This window comes from Telopea speciosissima, chromosome 9, assembly GCF_018873765.1.
Source record: "Telopea speciosissima isolate NSW1024214 ecotype Mountain lineage chromosome 9, Tspe_v1, whole genome shotgun sequence".
NCBI classification, from domain to species: Eukaryota; Viridiplantae; Streptophyta; class Magnoliopsida; order Proteales; family Proteaceae; genus Telopea; species Telopea speciosissima.
Window position 1 is genome coordinate 10,085,240 of NC_057924.1, and position 17,446 is coordinate 10,102,685.

General features: G+C 36.8%; 1 protein-coding gene across 1 annotated transcript; it reads left to right on the plus strand.

Annotated features, from left to right (window-relative positions):
- The first annotated feature begins 10,361 nt into the window (after positions 1-10,361).
- Positions 10,362-13,002, plus strand: LOC122641023 (serine/threonine-protein kinase SAPK2-like). Its single transcript, XM_043834338.1, has 9 exons — positions 10,362-10,695; positions 10,862-10,936; positions 11,458-11,559; positions 11,770-11,823; positions 11,919-12,011; positions 12,091-12,183; positions 12,274-12,378; positions 12,463-12,561; positions 12,658-13,002. The coding sequence occupies exons 1-9, from the start codon at positions 10,576-10,578 to the stop codon at positions 12,940-12,942; spliced, it is 1,026 nt and encodes a 341-aa protein (XP_043690273.1). The 5' UTR covers positions 10,362-10,575; the 3' UTR covers positions 12,943-13,002.
- Positions 13,003-17,446: the final 4,444 nt, after the last annotated feature.

Genomic DNA, 17,446 nt, shown 5'->3' on the forward strand with positions numbered 1-17,446 from the left:
TATCTTATCTACCCTTGTGTTATACACAACAACTTTGCTCCTACTTTCCAATTTCTTTCAAGTTTTATGTACATAATCATTGATATTTCAAAATGTGTAAACTATATAGTATAGACTTTTGTAACCTATGTGGTTTGAAAATGTGTGTTTAATGCACATTTTTAACTTTTTTTCTTACAAATGTTTCTCTAACTAAAAAATCAGCACATTTTCCATCATGGAACATCCTATCCACATTTCGCTATCCCAAATTTCTAATTAACGAAGGAAGTTTGTTACAATTTCAATAATACTTTTGAATTCACAAGATAAATATAATATCATATTATGTCTTCAAGGTCAGATATATATCCTTTGTGGGAAAATTTAAATTTCAAATCAAGGTTGCACACATCTACAAAGGTAGTGATCGAAGGTGTTGGAGGATATATATATATATATTTGGTGAATCATGTTACAATCCATCCAAAGCTTTCTAACCTACCTTCATCCATCATTCTGTCACTCTCCCTTTGACTATATCTCCATATTGGCCTCTAAGTCTCTCCCTCACTCTCTTTCTCATTGATAAACTGTTTTCTCCTAACCCTACCATGTAGCTTAAAAATGTATCAATATTGACTTCGAGAACATATTTCTTCTACGACAACAATTTCCCTCTCCAACAACAAGCTCAATCTCCTTTCTAGGGTTCCCCTAATTTTCAATACAACCCTGCTCAAATACGATTTGTATAAGTATTTAATAGATTTGAATTCATAAATTGGGTTGTATTGTATGTTTACATAAAGGTATAATAAAAATAAATCTTGTCTAATATTAATCTTGTAAGTATATTTACAAGATAACACGTGTTATATATATTTGATCAGTATACTTCATGATTTTACACATAGGCTCTTATTTGAATGACATAGATTTAATGATTTTGATCTAACCCTAAAAAATGGCTGAAGGAATCCTTCCTCCCCTATGGACGAAGAAAACTTTTGGTTTTGTCAATTTTTTTTAACAGGGACCAGTCAAGGGAGGAGAAAGAAACTAAAGGGGCGTGTATCGCACAAGATCACATACCCGCTTTTTCCCTTAAAATTATTTCCCAAGTGTTTGGGCTATGAAGATCACCATGGTGAATTGTGTTGTGTGTTGCTTTAGGATACTCTGTACCATTCAAATTAATATTTTCCAAGGAATCATTGAGGATAAATTTAAGGACTCAATTTTTTTCAGTCATGTTGAGGAGAAAATCTCATCATCATGGAGATCTAACCCTTTGATTAGCATGGGAATGTGTATTTTGAATTTGTACAATATGGAGTGGGAGTCAATAATGACACTGGATTCCAATCACAAGGTCACATCATTAATAGTGAAGGATTTATTCTTTAACCACCGGTTAAAAAGAGTTTAATCCATAAACTAACTTCACACCTCATCCTTTCTTTATTTGTTATTCCACTTGTCCAAACTCAAAACTAATAATTTTCATGGTTAAAAAATTCTTTCATAGTTTCATATGCATTGGTATCTAAATCCAAATTCTACCCAAAAAAAATAGAAAAAAAAAAAGAAGAAGAAAAGTATCTAAATCCAAATAAATTTATGAAAGAAGTGTTGAAATTTACATGTGGCTAGTTATGCACTGTAATTCACACACACTGACACACATTGCTATTTATGTCTTTGATTTATTAAATGAAATATTATGACCCTCCCCAGACTCCATAGACCGTAGTGGCGGGAGCCTCGTGCGTTGAGAACGTCCTTCTTTTTGTTTATTAAATAAAATCCATATAAAGGAATTCTCCATCTTTGAGCACTAAGAAATATTGTGTGTATATTTTTTTAAAGGCAATACGCAAGTATTTGGGTCAATGAGAGAGCACACCTGAGTATCTACTCAGGGGGCAGAGGCATCATTTTATGTTGCCCTGTGAGAGGGCGTAGGAAAGACCACACAATAGAGATCTTTTTCACATTTTTTAAAGATTCCAATTGATTCTTCCTTGGCAACATCCTTATAAATACATAGGCCTCATCACTCTTGCACTATGGGTTGGATAGGGAAGAAATGTCAGATTCGTTATTATGTTTTGAATTGTCGACAATTGTCTTAATGACTTTAGGTGCACAACACTTTTGTTTATATCTTCCAATCGTGTTTTTGAATCTTGTTATAATCCTATGGTTCAAGTCTCAGAGAGAGAGCATTTCTATTTTCATCTTACACACTAAGCCAATAATGAACAACGAAACGTTATATTTAATTAGAAAAAAGAAAGGATATCCACATGTTAATGAGGAGAAGAGCGAGAGAGAATTGTGAGAGGGAAATACACACTGACAATATGTACTTCTTTTTCTCTAAATTAATAAAGAGGAAGTGTTTTTTATCTGGGAGCGTGACTCCTACACCTATGTGAGACCCAGTCAGCACCCCCCTTGTGGTTCTCCAGACATGAAACTTTCTTCCATTAATATATCTACTAAGACCAAGCTTTCTTCACCCATGGTTAAAGGATGGAAATCTAAACCCTCTATTGAATCAGGAGAGGTATTTGTGACCATGAACAGTAGGTTACGGAAGTTAATGATGAACCCAAAATTCAATTATAGGGACACATTACCAATCAAGGAGGAGTTAATAATGTCTTTCAGACATTAATGAGAGCCTCTCAATATTAAGAAATCTCGGACCAACAAGCTAATCAGAAGATGATCTTTCTTCATATATTTTTGATTGGACTAAACTCCTATGGCTTGTCTTCTATCTTTAGGAAACCCCATGTTCTTCAATCCCCTTTTTGCTCCATGACCTATCATTATCCAATCTTTATGTATTATTAGTCTCTCTCTCTCTCTCTCTCCTCTTAATGAATTGATAGGTTCTATATGGAACCACTAATTATCTTGTTTGAGATACTTAATTAAATAAAATTCCAAAGGTTTCAACTAAAATGAATTTGAAAAATCCTTAAAATGTTTTGGTCTCAAAATTGGATCCAGCTCCTCTCCAGGGAGCTCAACGCCCAGGGAGTGCTCAGGGGGCATCCAAGGGTTAGGCTGTGCAGAACACATCTTGACGCATGTCTAGGGATGTGTGCGACACAACCCAACGACTGGATACCCCCTGGGCATGCTGAGCTCCTTAGAGAAGAGCTCAATCCTTCAAACTTGATCAGAATTAAGATGAAATAACTTGTATAATTTATTTTTAGTGAATGGAAAATTATATTAGAGAAAATAATATAAAAACATCACATCAGCCACGAAGGTTAGAGAGGAGAAGTTTCAAATGAAAGAAACAAAACAATCTTTCAAATGATGATACATCAAAACCGAACAAATTTAGTTAAACTGATACATCAATATTCAAGTCCTTATCCAATTAGTATATCCTCTAGGACCTCTATCTAACTTTGATTTAGTTTCTCAGGGCTATTTCACTTAGATATCCACGCAACAATGGAAGACGATGTTTCGAAAATCACAAGACAAATATGAACTATTTATTTTTAGGGTCATGATGCGTGCGTTAGTCAATGAGAGCACACACGATGGCACAAAAGGGGGCAGAATTTCCGTCATACATCGGGGGATGGCGGTCATTCCGGCCCCTGTTGTGCGTGGCCATGGACCCTACATCCCATACAGAAAACATTATCCCTTATTTTTATGTCTTTTTAATCTAAACCGTTTGTTCCCACTTAGAATTAGGTGAATGCACAATAATGTCTAGTGTATTGGTACACATGCATAAACATATACGGGATGTGTGCCAATACAGAAGGGGGTATTTGATTGAAGGAGAAAAGTTCTCTGTTGGGGGGGAGTGTATTTCCCACTCTCAAACACAGAGTTGGGCGAAATAACTGCCCCACCCCCATGAAAGGTGGAAATCTTGCCCCTATAATGCCAACGCGTACGCTCTCATTGGCTCCTCACATGCATGTAGAGGCCACACTCCCCTCCAAAGAGAATGTCGACCCTTGATTGAATTGGACTCTAAATTTTGACACGTGGCTAATCTAGACCATGTCCTTTCTATCCAATGGTTGGAATAGACAGATTATTTGTCCATGTGGCAGAAAGATGTCTTTTGATAGTTGGAAAAAATAACTAACCTTTGTGATAATAATAAATCGTCTTTTTAATAACATACAAGTATTAATAAAATCTTTAAAGGGTTAAATTTTCTTAGACGGTCTACTTAGGAAGCTTTATCTAAATGGTTTGTCAATACACAGGAAGGCATTTAATTGGATTATATAGGAAATTTAACTAGTGACTAATTCAAACATGTGCCAAAATCAAACTGTTTAAATCGAAACCATAAAATAATTTAATAACAGTTCGATTATGATTTCAAAATAGAAACCGTTTACTAAAATCGAATCGAACCGTTTATGTAAATACATTTCTGTGGATGAGAAATAATTACTAAAATAATCTAAGTGCTATTGGTTGGCTAAATCACCCTGCAGTCATCCCTAGTTGATGCGATCATCTACCTTTTTAACTTGTTTCGGGCCCTACAAAGTACAAACTATAATGCTGTTGTTAACTATACATCTTCTTTAAATTGAATGGCCCTCCACAGTCCCTAGTGAACTATATCTTCATTCAATTAAATGGGCCTCCAAAGTCCCTTTCAAAGCCTTTGTTTGACCTGGATTTTTAAAAAAGAGATTTCTTAAGGGATGTTAAATAATTTGTACTTTTTTTTTTTTTGGTCTTTTTGGTATAATATATATATTTTTTCGATGAGGGTAATATTGTTATTTCATATATATTAAAAAAATATTCATGGCACTACCATCTTTCAATAATAACATATTGGTACATAACTTTCAAATTATTTTGAAGACCCTTTTATACTCCTATCTTAAAGAACTTTTAAGAAAAAGACTAGAGAGAATTAAAAGAAGGTGTCAAGTTCTAAATACAACTATAAAGGAGACAAGGGGGTCGAAATGTTCAAACCCCCCCCCTCCTCAACCTTTTTGGACGAATTGTCAATGGACGAATCTCACGTACATCGACCTTTTCTTCTTTATTTTTTTGTCCCACCAAAAGAAAACACAAAATCTTTTCCTTTGCAATGGAATGGATGTCATAGAAACTTGAAAGATATTTCGAACCTTCAACTAGTAGGAGAAATAATAATAATAATGATAACTTAGATTTGTTGGTGAACCCTTCAAGGCATAGTAAATCACTTGCCTGTGACCATCAGGACCCAATTCTTCATTCTCTTGTTTTCTACAAAATTAAACCACTATGGGTCTGAAACTAAGGAAGTAAGTTTCATTCAAATAACTAAAAGGCCAGTTTTGCATTTTAGCAAATTTCAAGATTTTCTTTTGGCCAGGATTGAGGAACCAAAGTATAGATTGTTCAATATTATGCCCAAGATGGGCTTTGGCCCATCTTAAAGCCCATCTTAGCCCAACTCCTCAACCAAAGACAACATTCCCAACCACTTGAGTAATTATCTAGACAGATCTAATTATAATGTTGGATGAATTAAGGCAAAAAGGTTCCTTGTGTAATGATTTTTATGATCACTTCAATATCCATAAAAAAAGGCTCCTTTCCTTGTGTTCCCTCCTTCCCTGTCTATCAAAAACCAGGGAATAACCACTTCAATAGTTTCTTTGAATTGCTTCTTTTTTATAGATGATGTCATTGCATGCAAGAAAACCTAGCCTGTGTCCCATCTCAAGAACATGCCTAAACCAATGAGTAAATAAGTATGAGGGAAGATCAACTTCCATGGCCAGGAGTGAATTAAGCAACTATGTTAAGCACCCACCCTCTTTCCTTTAGTGTTTTGATGTTCTTGCAGGTTTCCAAGTTTGCAGTCATGGTTGGCGTCAAGTACATCACACCCACTTGTTAGGTTGATGATGATGTTGAAGACAATTTCCAACTATTCAGTTGTGCTTTCCAGTTTTCCAAATGTAGTGATTCCTGCGGAGAAATTGAAGAAGTTAAATCCACTTGAGATCAAGATCATGGTCCAATTACTCAAATCAATCAATCAATCAATCCTGATGTACCAATTTCATTTATTATTGAAAGGGAAAAAGAACGCTGCTCCGTCGTGTGCCCTTGTACCAGTGCGGGGATCAACTAGGGGATACGCAAGGGCATCGATCATGTAAGATTTTTCATTTTGCAAAGGGTGAGACGGTCATTTTAGGGGGACTGTGTTTGGTACAGAGACAATGCGACCGAGCATCATTCTTTCTCCCTTATTAATAATACTTTTATACTACAAAATAAACAAACATCAAAAGTTGATGGGAATTGGAGGGAGTTGATGTGCTCAAGACAAATGCAATTTGATCTTAGTTGCCACGGGTCTAGGTGACCTAAGGCGATTGTAGGGGCCTGATGCAATGCGACACCAATAAGATGCCCGCCTAGGGGCTTAAGCCACTTGGATGCCTAGGCAATGCCTTGACAACTATGAATTTGATAGTTGATGATGTTTGTTTAAAATTTGAGAATGAGTTGTTTTAGTAGAATGTTTTATTCTGATTGCACAAATTAATGACCAACACTCTGTTCTCTTGTTTAATTCTGTAGGCGTTCTCCAATGACACAGAGTTTCGTGATGCAGCGATAGAAGCAGGTGAAGTGGTGTGGAAGAGTGGGTTGGTGAGAAAGGTTGGGCTGGCAGATGGAGTGAGTGGGAATGCATATGCATTCCTCTCACTCTATCGTTTAACAGGAGAGCATTTACGAAGAGAGAGCCAAGGCATTTGAGAGTTTCTTGCACTACAATGCAAGGAAACTCGTAACAGCCAGTCATGTCTGTGGAGCTGACAATGCCTATTCCCTTTTTGGAAGGGCTTGCTGGAACAGCTTGCCTTTGGTTTGATATGGTCTCACCAGAGAACTCCAAGTTCCCTGGGTTTGAGCTTTAATGAGGGGAAAATGGTAACTTTCCAGCTTAAAAAGTCTTGTAAAACTTTAGATGTATATATTCATATATCCTAATCTAACCTGGATTTCAACTTTAAATTCCAACTATTCAGTAGATTCAGAAAGGAATGTGAGCAACAGCAGTTACAGTTGGTGCACTAACAAATTGATCCGTTTTGGAACTTTGCCCGTGTTTATGTGCTGGTAGTCCTAAGCCGGGATGAAGGAGGGCTGGCACATCTGGTTGCCAGCCAGCATTGACTCTCTCTCAATGTGTTGTTTTCTATTGCTATTACAAAGGTTCCCCGATGGCAACTATGGAGGGGGAGAGTAACAAACTGGAACTAACAAATCAAAGGAGATCTTAAACGAATGTTCACTTCAAAACAATTTCTTGGAGTTGGAACGACGCATTAGTCGGCTATGTGAAGGTCAGAGTCGCGTTGCAATCATTGGTTCTCCGGTGATTTCACCTCCACTTGTCTTCTTCCTGACTTCTATGATGATCCACATCCCTGTTTAGGACTAGATGTGCTGTGGTTGTCATACTCCAACAAGTTGGGGAAGCCATCAATTTACTGTTCCATTCCATGTCGCCATGGTATGTTACATTGTTACATTTAGAATCTATTTTTGGTCTAGAAGGCATTTTGAAGCAAAAAAATAGGGGGGAAATCGGGTTTCAGAATGCGTTCTAGGCCTAGAAACATTTTACTAGATTTAGGGGTGTTAAAACCTAAACTGAACCTGTCAAATTGACCAAACCGATTCTCTATCACGACCGGTTTTGGTAGAAGAATTATGACACCAGTAAAAACCGGACTAAACCCCCCCTCCCCCAAAAAAAAAGAGGTGTTTTCCTCTAAGTTCTAAAATATATACATAGTAAACAAAACTGAACCAGACCAAGCTTGATATCAAACCGATAACAGATTGATAAGAAGAAACCAAAATAAACCAAACAGGATTCGAACCTAAATTAGACTTTCCCTTGTGGATGTCTTGATCATTTGAGGATACGAAAGTAGCAAATTCGGATTCCATTATTGCTTAGATAAGAAAAAGTTCACAGAAGAAAAATAAAAGGGCATAACTCCAAACAATGCCTAATCAACTTGGAGTGTCCCACGAGAGATCTATCCAAGAAATACTCCGAATCAAAACAATCACAGGCTGAAACAGATCATGATAGGGAATCCATTTTCCATTATCATCTTGGTTGAGCTCATAATATCTACAGATGACGATGATGATGTGAGTCCAAAGCTATTCCTTTATCATTATTGAGGATCTCTTTATGAGGCATGTGAAATGTTTGGTTATTTTTATAGGATAATCTCTTTAAAGTGAAAGTGGAATTTATCTTTTGTTTCCATTCACTTGGGATTTCATTCATGTCATCTATTTTGTTCGGATCCTTTTTTTTATTCCGAACAAATGAGGAAGGTTAAGGTCTTTTTCGATGGATCGATCACCTCTTGTTCCTATTTAATCCCTTCGAAAGAAAATAATCGAAATCTCTAAATAAAGCTGGGCCAGGTTGAGACCGGTTCCTTGAACACCCAGGCCCAGCCCGGGGTACCTCAACCTTTGACTAGACTTGGCCCAGCCCGACATTGGACTTGAATGGTCTCAACTCAAGCCCAATTCACTGGACTTCGGGCTAGACCTAAGCGGCTGAGCCTAATTCGGATTTTAAATAAAGCTGGAAGTGTATATAATTTTAGTAGGTTTAAAAATAAATTCAAGATTCATATGCAGCGTTTGGTGTGCATTCTTGGAATGCATTCAAAGAAATCATACCAATAGCATCCTTAGTAACAAAGAAAGTTTTAAAATTGTGATGACTGAATAAATTAAGGAAAAAAAGCTGAGCACACCGTGGCCACCATCTACATACTGCAAGTTAATGCCCGTTGTGTCTCTCTCTTTCCTTCTATGAAACTATCTCATACCCCTCCTGTATGATGCCTCGTCTCATGCCCCAGTGGCCATTGGCCACACTGGGGGTATGCCTATCCCTCTCCCATTAATCAATCTTGTATGATTGAACATAAAATGTGCATCTCACTCAATCATTGGGGTTCCCAAAGGAAATAGTAGATGAAATTTTGATGATAAGCATAGGACCATTTGTGTTTGTCCACTGTAGAGGAGGTATGGGAGGTCAACACCTCACATGTTTGCTACAGTGACACATTAGCTCATTATTTTAGATTTGGTGTGCACCCTATGATTGTTGGGCACGCGTCTAACTCTAACTGCAATGCATCCTAGATTTCTAGAGACTTCACTTGGTAATGCATGTTATTGCTAGTAATATGAGGGGGCAACTCGTACATTTCATGTATGGCCCATAATTAAAAGGTTGTAAGAATAGTGATGGAATTAAAACATTAGGTCATTAGGGGTCCAACACCTCACAATAAAAAAGTCCAAGCAACATAGAGGAGTGTAACAATGTGATGCAATTGAACAGATTCATACATAAGAGGATATTAAGGTCATTTCATGTGAATAGTAAAGAGATAGAGAAAAAGTATTAGGTACCACCGCTCAAAGAACATTTTCCCATTATTGGAGAAGAGTTTTTTTGATCTACCAATCATTTAAGAGTTACCGAAGAATGACCAGAACTACCCTCCCTTTTTGTTTTCTCTCACTCCCATGTTTCCAAATAGTATACGCATGATCTATCCAACAAAGGAATCTTTTATTACTATTGTTATTATTATTTTGGAGAAAAGTTCTCTGTGGGACTCAGGGGCCACGCTCAGACACAGTGGAAGGCAAAATGACCACCCCACCCCTGAGATGCCATCGTACGAAACCCTTCACTCCCCCATAGAGAATATTCCCCTATTATTTGTTTTTCTATGATAGAAACAGAGCCCCACTAATATTGGCTATAGGGACTTAGTTTTGTTTCATCAACTGAAAAGTAAGAGATTCCAATCCAATGGCTCTTGGAATGGGCACGTGGGTAGGTACACTGGTACATTCCACTGAATCTGTAAAAGTAAATGTGATTCTATACAGACTAATACATGGCCTGTACTTCTCCTGACAAAGTGTAGTTACGTGGCTTAGTGACACTGCTTTACAGAGAGAGAAAGAGAGAGGGGGAAGAAAAAAAAAAGGAAAAAGGAAAGCTTTTCTAGGGCCGACCATGCCCGCACGGACCGTCCACGTAGTTCGGTTCTTGGGCCGCTTTCATCCCCTGCTCACCTCGAATGGAAGAATTTTCTGTAGCTTTCGCACATCCACACCGAACCAAAAATGACAGTTCCTCATGAACCAATAATGGCCCCTCGCAAGCAACTTGGTTTTGTGCGTCCAGTGAGCTCAGATTTCTAGCCCACTTCTCGTCTGCCACCTGTCATCTCTCTTCCCCCCCCCCCTCCTATCTAGTCCTTCTCCTTCAAATTTTTAAGTATTTTACTGCTGTGGAACTCTCTGATTTCGTTGCTTGTTTGCAGTGATTTACAATTTGATTTCATTCTAAAATTCTGCCAGAGCCCAGAATCGAATTGGGTCTTCAGCTTTCCTTCTTTCCTTCCTTTTGCGAATTCATCTTTGTCCCATATAAGCTGCAGAGAAGAGAACAGAAGAGCACTGTTTCATGTTTTCTGTTTTGAAGTTATGGAGCGCTATGAGATACTGAAAGATATTGGGTCTGGGAACTTTGGGGTTGCCAAACTTGTTGTAGATAAGTGGACTAAGGAACTCTATGCTGTGAAGTATATTGAGAGAGGGCAGAAGGTTTGTTTCTTATTCTATCTGTCAATTGGGTTCTTGGTTTATGATTTGATTTTTAGCCTATTTGTTTATGGCTTCTATTTGCTATTTCATTTCTTTTTCTTTTGAGCTCTGTCTATAGGTTTTTTGTTTTTTCTACTAATTCACTGGCTACCTCTTTGTGGCATAGATTGATGAAAATGTGCGAAGGGAGATTATGAACCATAGATCCTTGACGCACCCCAATATAGTTAGATTCAAGGAGGTGGGTATTTTTATCTACTTTTGTTACTCATGGTTCTGTATTTGTTTGATTGAAACTAAAACCCAATGGGAGGAGCAGAGAACTCAATCCTGTAATTGCTTCCATTTCATTCTCTGTTTCTTCTTCCTATTCGTCTCTTCCAGTCTGTACTGAACTTTGCTCACTCTTGAGATAGATATTCCCTTTCATCTGGCCTTCAAGAAGGCCTTAGCTGTTGATAAGGAAAAGGAATTTCTGTTTTCAAGGACACAATTTTTCTATGTCGGACTCCCAATCAATTACCTCTTTGAAGATACACTGCTCCTATTCTGATTCTTTTATTGTGGTTCATCTATTTGAAGAAAGTACTGTTCCAAATCTGCTTGTTTTTATGTGGTTCATCTACTATCTTTGCTGAATTGTATGGCAAGATCTCAAAACATGTCGCTTATTATCTCCAAAAGGTTCACATGTATTTAAATGCTTAACTATGTGTAGGAGTGCTCTTTATTACTCTTGAATAGATGCACCAATCCTTGCAGGTTGTGCTGACTCCTACTCATCTAGCCATAGTCATGGAATATGCTTCTGGTGGGGAACTCTTTGAAAGGATCTGCAATGCTGGTAGATTCAGTGAGGACGAGGTAAAATAAATTACTGAAGGTTATGAATCATGATGAGAATCTTATCTTATTTAGAAAAGGCTATAGTCCATGGGATTATACCAATTTCTAATTTGTACAAGACACCTGATTCCTCCTAAAAGCTAAAAAATACCCAATTCTCCATTGATATATGTCAATATAAGGTGTTAAATTGACTTTCTTTTGCTCTCTCTTTTTGTTTGAATTCAGGCAAGGTTCTTCTTTCAGCAATTGATATCAGGAGTCAGTTACTGCCACTCTATGGTATTGTCTATCAAACATGTTGAAATAGATAATAATTCTCCTTAAAAGCTGTGATAACTCAGGTTGGATCGTTTTAATTTGATCATTGGATGCAGCAAATCTGCCACAGAGATCTTAAGTTGGAAAACACACTCTTAGATGGGAGCTCTGCACCACGACTAAAAATATGTGACTTTGGGTATTCCAAGGTTATTATTACTGTTTCTATAGATAGAACTGAATTCATTTTGATTCTTTGATCACTTATCGTTCTGCCTTGTTTTGCAGTCATCTGTCTTGCATTCTCAACCAAAATCTACTGTAGGAACACCAGCCTATATTGCACCGGAGGTATTATCTAGAAAGGAATATGATGGCAAGGTGATATTGTTTATCTTCTTTATAGTTCATTTTGTAACTTGGTTTGGTCCTTAAAACCAATTCTTAACACGCTGTCCTTCGGAACTATAGATTGCAGATGTTTGGTCTTGTGGAGTCACTTTATATGTAATGTTGGTTGGAGCTTACCCCTTTGAAGATCCTGATGATCCAAGGAACTTCCGAAAGACAATTGGGGTGAGTGATGCACAATTTTTAAGTTATCTGGCAGTTTGTTAGCTCTGTTATGAGTTCTAATTGCAGATGTATGGCTTATGGTAGCGGATACTTAATGTCCACTACTCAATTCCAGATTATGTTCGAGTATCCATGGATTGTAAGCATCTCCTTTCTCGAATTTTTGTGGCTAACCCTGAAAAGGTAATTTTTTTATGCCAAAGTATGTCATCACTGTTGCAATCTTTCGAGTTATGTTTATTGGCTTTTCCTGATTGGCCTCCATTGGTTTCTCTTTAGAGAATAACCATTCCAGAAATTAAAAACCATCCATGGTTCTTGAAGAACTTGCCAATAGAACTCATGGAAAGAGAAGAAGGAAGCTTTCTGAATAATGATATAAAGGATACATCCCAAAGCATTGAAGAGGTACTGTCTATAATACAAGAAGCAAGGAAACCTACTGATCAGGGATTCAAAATTGGTGGCCATTTTATTGGGGGCAGTATGGATCTTGATGACATTGATGCAGATACAGACATAGATGAGATTGAAACAAGTGGTGATTTTGTTTGTGCATTATGAGGATGGGTTGCATCCAAACTGATCTGGTTGTTGATCCCTTGAGGATGAACTATTCTGTCCCATATGTGATGTAGTAACCGTATATGGGTAGAGAAGAAACATTACTTTTGGTTTTGTTGTTGCTGTAGATTAAGGAACCTATGTGGGTTCATATGCATTACTGTTTCTTACTTTTACTTCTGTACTCTTGTACTCATCATTTTGCTTGATGTTGTAATTAAGTTTGGCAAATAATAACATCATATGGGAAGTTACATGACAATGTGAGAGATCATACTTAAGTAAACCTTTGGTGTCTTCTGAAGAATGCTAGAGAGATTAAGAAGAAGATGTAAAGGGAATTAAGAAGTGGAAGAGAAGAAACATATACCATAGAAATACTAAAGTAGCTATTTTGTTTAACTCAAGACACCATGGAATCCATGTGTTCAATGCACTTCCCCCTGTAATGTAGCTGATAAAGTTCTTTCCAATTTTAAATCTGTACAGCTTGCCATGTGGCAGGAGAGTATTGGCTTGACACGTTGCCACAAGATGCAAGAGAACAAGTGGAGTCCTTATAGGTTGCCATCTTTCATTGGGTAAATAAGCTTGTCTCCTTCTCCAATAAACTTTGTTGAGGTTTCAGAATCACTTGTCCTCTTTCTCCATTTTCCTTTTTCTCTTTGGCCATGGCATCTTGTCCTTCTCAATGGATGACGATGTTTTGTAGTTATTTGGTATTGGATGTAAAGTCAGGATCGAGTTTTTGCCATTAGTTTTGTCCACACAACATTCTTGACAAGGGAGGACAGCCATGTTTCAGGGGCTCTAATTTATATTATTATCCTCGTTGTATATTCTAATAAGACATCAGTATTCGCGAATCAATAGATTATGTCCTAGGATTAACCCTTGGTATCGATGGAAGTGACAGATTAACTACGATAAAGTTTGCTCTTGTTGATGTTTTGTTTTATGTCTACTAAACAAAGCATAAGCTTTAAATGTTGTGCCAATTGCCATGGCAATGTTTAAGGCCATGAATCGAATAACAGAAATGTTGGGTTATAGAATTATACTTTCATAATGGTTTGTTTAGGTTCTTGGTGCATTCATATACTTGAGGAGTCATCTCCACCTACTGATTTAGGTTTTGGTTGGATCCTCCTACATGGTATCAGATCCCATGGTTCCTTTGCTCTTTCCCTTGGGTTATCTTTTCACCTACGGCAACGTTTCATTTTGCTTACACATAAAGGAGAGTGTTGGGAGTTATAGTCTTATAGGGTTATATTCCCACATTGGTTTGTTTAGGCCATTGCCTTCATATATTTTAGGAGATCTTTCCATCTAATGCCTTAAGGTATTGGATTGGACCCTCCAATGTGGTATCAGAGCGCATGGTTCCCTCATCTTACACTTGAAGAGACAATTCATATATGGGTATGGATCAGTGTGAAGACTCCTTAATTTACATTTAAAATGAATTGATTTTTGTTTATACTAACCAACAATTTTAGTTCAATTTTAAGGGAGAGGGATCATTACGGCATCAAAGTGTAGTTTCCCACCAATGAAGGAAATTGTCCATGATTGTCTAAGAGGGGAGGGAGGTTAATGATGAAAGAGAGAGAGAGAGAGAGAGAGTGTGTGTGTGTGTCTGTGTAGGGTCCACACTGGTATGTGAGAGGGCATGCACAAGAATTTGCACATTGGCATCGTGGCAATCTGCTTCCCTAATTTTAATTTAAAATCAAATAAATGAAGAGAAAGGTTATTAATATGCCTCCGATAAATTGTGTATGTGATTTCTTACAGTGGCTGATCCCCGACTAACTCTTGATTGATAGCAGGATGATTCAAGTTATAATCAATGGAGATTAATCTCATGCCGATTTTAACTTATTAAAATTTTTAATCCAATTGAAGAATGACAAAGAAGAGAGTTGGCTAATCCATAAAAGAGGATGGTACCAGGCACTTAATCTAGCAGATATTGGCTAAGAATTATTAAAAGTTCCAAAATTTTGATATTTGAAGCCAGTGCGTTCAGTAAACTTTGGATTATGATAATATTAAATATTGTTTATACCTATAAATTGGCTATACCCAAGGTAATGGAAAATATTTTAAAATAACAGTGCATCACTATATAAAGATAGAGAGCGCACATCATGATGAAGTTGTTGTTTATCCCTGATAAGCCACAAATTGAAGGGCATTAGTGGAATGTTGTCATGAAACTGTACGTAAAGAGTCGTTATATTCCACATAAGGAGAGCTGATCTCAACTCGTGGTTTTCACCCTATGACATTACTTGGTGGTTGAGTGCTGACATCTAATATTGCTTTAGGAGAGGAGTAGCATTATGGGCTAAAAAACTGATACTTATTCCATTCACCAATGTATGAGTTTATCAGCTTGTTCTGATGGTTATTGCTAAAATACTTGTAATTTTGGGATAGGTACTAACTAAAGTACTAAACAAGAAATGATTTAGTTTTTGCTACTAGTTTAGCATTTGATTAAGATATCTAAATAATTTCCTAGTTTTTTTGGAGAGTAAGTGCCAAAGGCGTTGCTACTAGTGACAGACTCCTCGCACAACAAGTACCTATTGATCCATCATGTCGCCATTGTGGTGCAAACAGAGAGACTCTAGATCACTTGCTCCTTGAGTGTCCATTTTGTCAATGTGGTTTGGTTTGGTAGTACTTTAACTTATAGCCCTCCAACAAATCATGCCCAAGTTCTCAGATTGGTTAAATAGTTGTGACTTATTATATCACCAAAACAAGAAATCCGCACATGAATCTCTATCTCGTGCTTGTTTCTTGTGTTGGTATCTTTGGAGAGCGAGGAACGATTATGTATTCAACACTAAAATTGGACCCTGCAAGAGGTAATCACAGTGGCTGAGCGAGCCTTTCTTGAGTTCCATGTTGCATCTATTGGTGGCTATACATCAACATCTGCATCTTCTAGTGCTCGAGTATCTTCTGTGCCTAATGCACCTATTGTTGTTCTCAATTGGGCAGCTCCTCCGATTGGTTACCATAAAATTATTGTGATGCAATGCTAGAAAATAGAACTTGAAATGTGGTGTAGGTTTCATTTTCAGAGATCACAGGGCCTATCAAGTGAAGGCGATCTCGTCTCCTCTTCACTTTAGACCGGTGATTCAAAAGTGAAGCTATTGCAATTCGAAGTGCTCTTGTAGAAGCTGTGATCAGTTATATATATGATCAGAACCGAATTCCACCCTATGAAATTTATGTTGTATTTTTAGATATTATGAGACTATCCTCTTCTTTTTTCAATGTATTCCACGGGTTATAAATGATGTTTCAGATGCCCAGGCCAGGAAAGTCCTGTCTATTATGTGTGTGACGTTTTGGCCAAATTTCACTCCATGGTTTCATGATCTTCGTGAATCTGAAGCTTTAGGCCATACTCATTCTATCCTTCAATGAATCTTCTTTTTACAAAAAAAAATCATTGTCATGGAAGTTTTTTAATATAATGGATAAAAGCATGCAATTCCTATAGAGGTTTTGAACTTTAACATTTCTTGATCTTCAAGTTTGATTTATATCTTTAAAAGGTTAAGAAATATTGGTTAGTTTGATTCTTGGGCTAGCCTTGTCAAATACTAACTAGATCATCAGCCAATTAATGATAAGATTATTGTCTGTTTTATTATCCCTTGTCTTATTTCAAATGTTCTTTAACTCAAGAGTAAAAAGAGATTTTTATCATTATGTAATTATTAAGAGCTGTCATTGTCTTGCATGTTTTTTAAGTTGACATATGAAATGACAGGATTTTACCCTCATTGGAAAAAAAAAATCTGGTACATTAAAAGGGTAAAATAGTAATTTACAATTTCTTTTTCATCAAACTTATAGGTTCTATTTGTTCGAGTTGAGTTGAATGACTTTAACAGCCCAAGGGTTTAAAATGGTTTGATTTTAGTTGAACGTCTCCATCAATTGCAAATTTTACAGAATAATGGACTAAACCATACAATAACAAAAATGTAGCAAATATGAAGAAGATGAATTGCCAGATGAAATCGTCGTGTACCAACATCTATTGGGAGCAACAAGCGTCTACCACAACCATTCCAAACTCCCTCCATACCTAAAACACACCACAACTCTACTATGTTGAACCTACTCAATGAGATTAATGTTTAACATGATATTTCCAAAGTTTATTTGTTAATTTTTTTGATGAAATTTGACATATTCCATAAGTTTGCATCTACTCTTAATAGTTAAGATTTTTTCTCCCATTATTTACTAACGCATCCATTGCATGTCAATTTTAAAGTGTTTTGAAAAGGTAGAGAAGATGCTCACTTCATTACAATTGGTATACATAAATAAATAAAGGATTCATAAAATATAATCACGAAAGAGATTGAAGTATTCAAAATCAAAATTAAATAGTTATTTGATTGCAAGATATGCATAAGAACATATCTATACTTATGAGTCCTTATCAAAAAATATCATC

Bases quoted from the DNA above. Each gene is read 5' to 3' on its own strand.
- LOC122641023 (XM_043834338.1), top strand. From the start codon at position 10,576: ATGGAGCGCTATGAGATACTGAAAGATATTGGGTCTGGGAACTTTGGG. The intron at 11,560-11,769 runs GTAAAATAAATT...GTTTGAATTCAG, and splicing joins GTAGATTCAGTGAGGACGAG to GCAAGGTTCTTCTTTCAGCA. The intron at 12,184-12,273 runs GTGATATTGTTT...TCGGAACTATAG, and splicing joins GAAAGGAATATGATGGCAAG to ATTGCAGATGTTTGGTCTTG.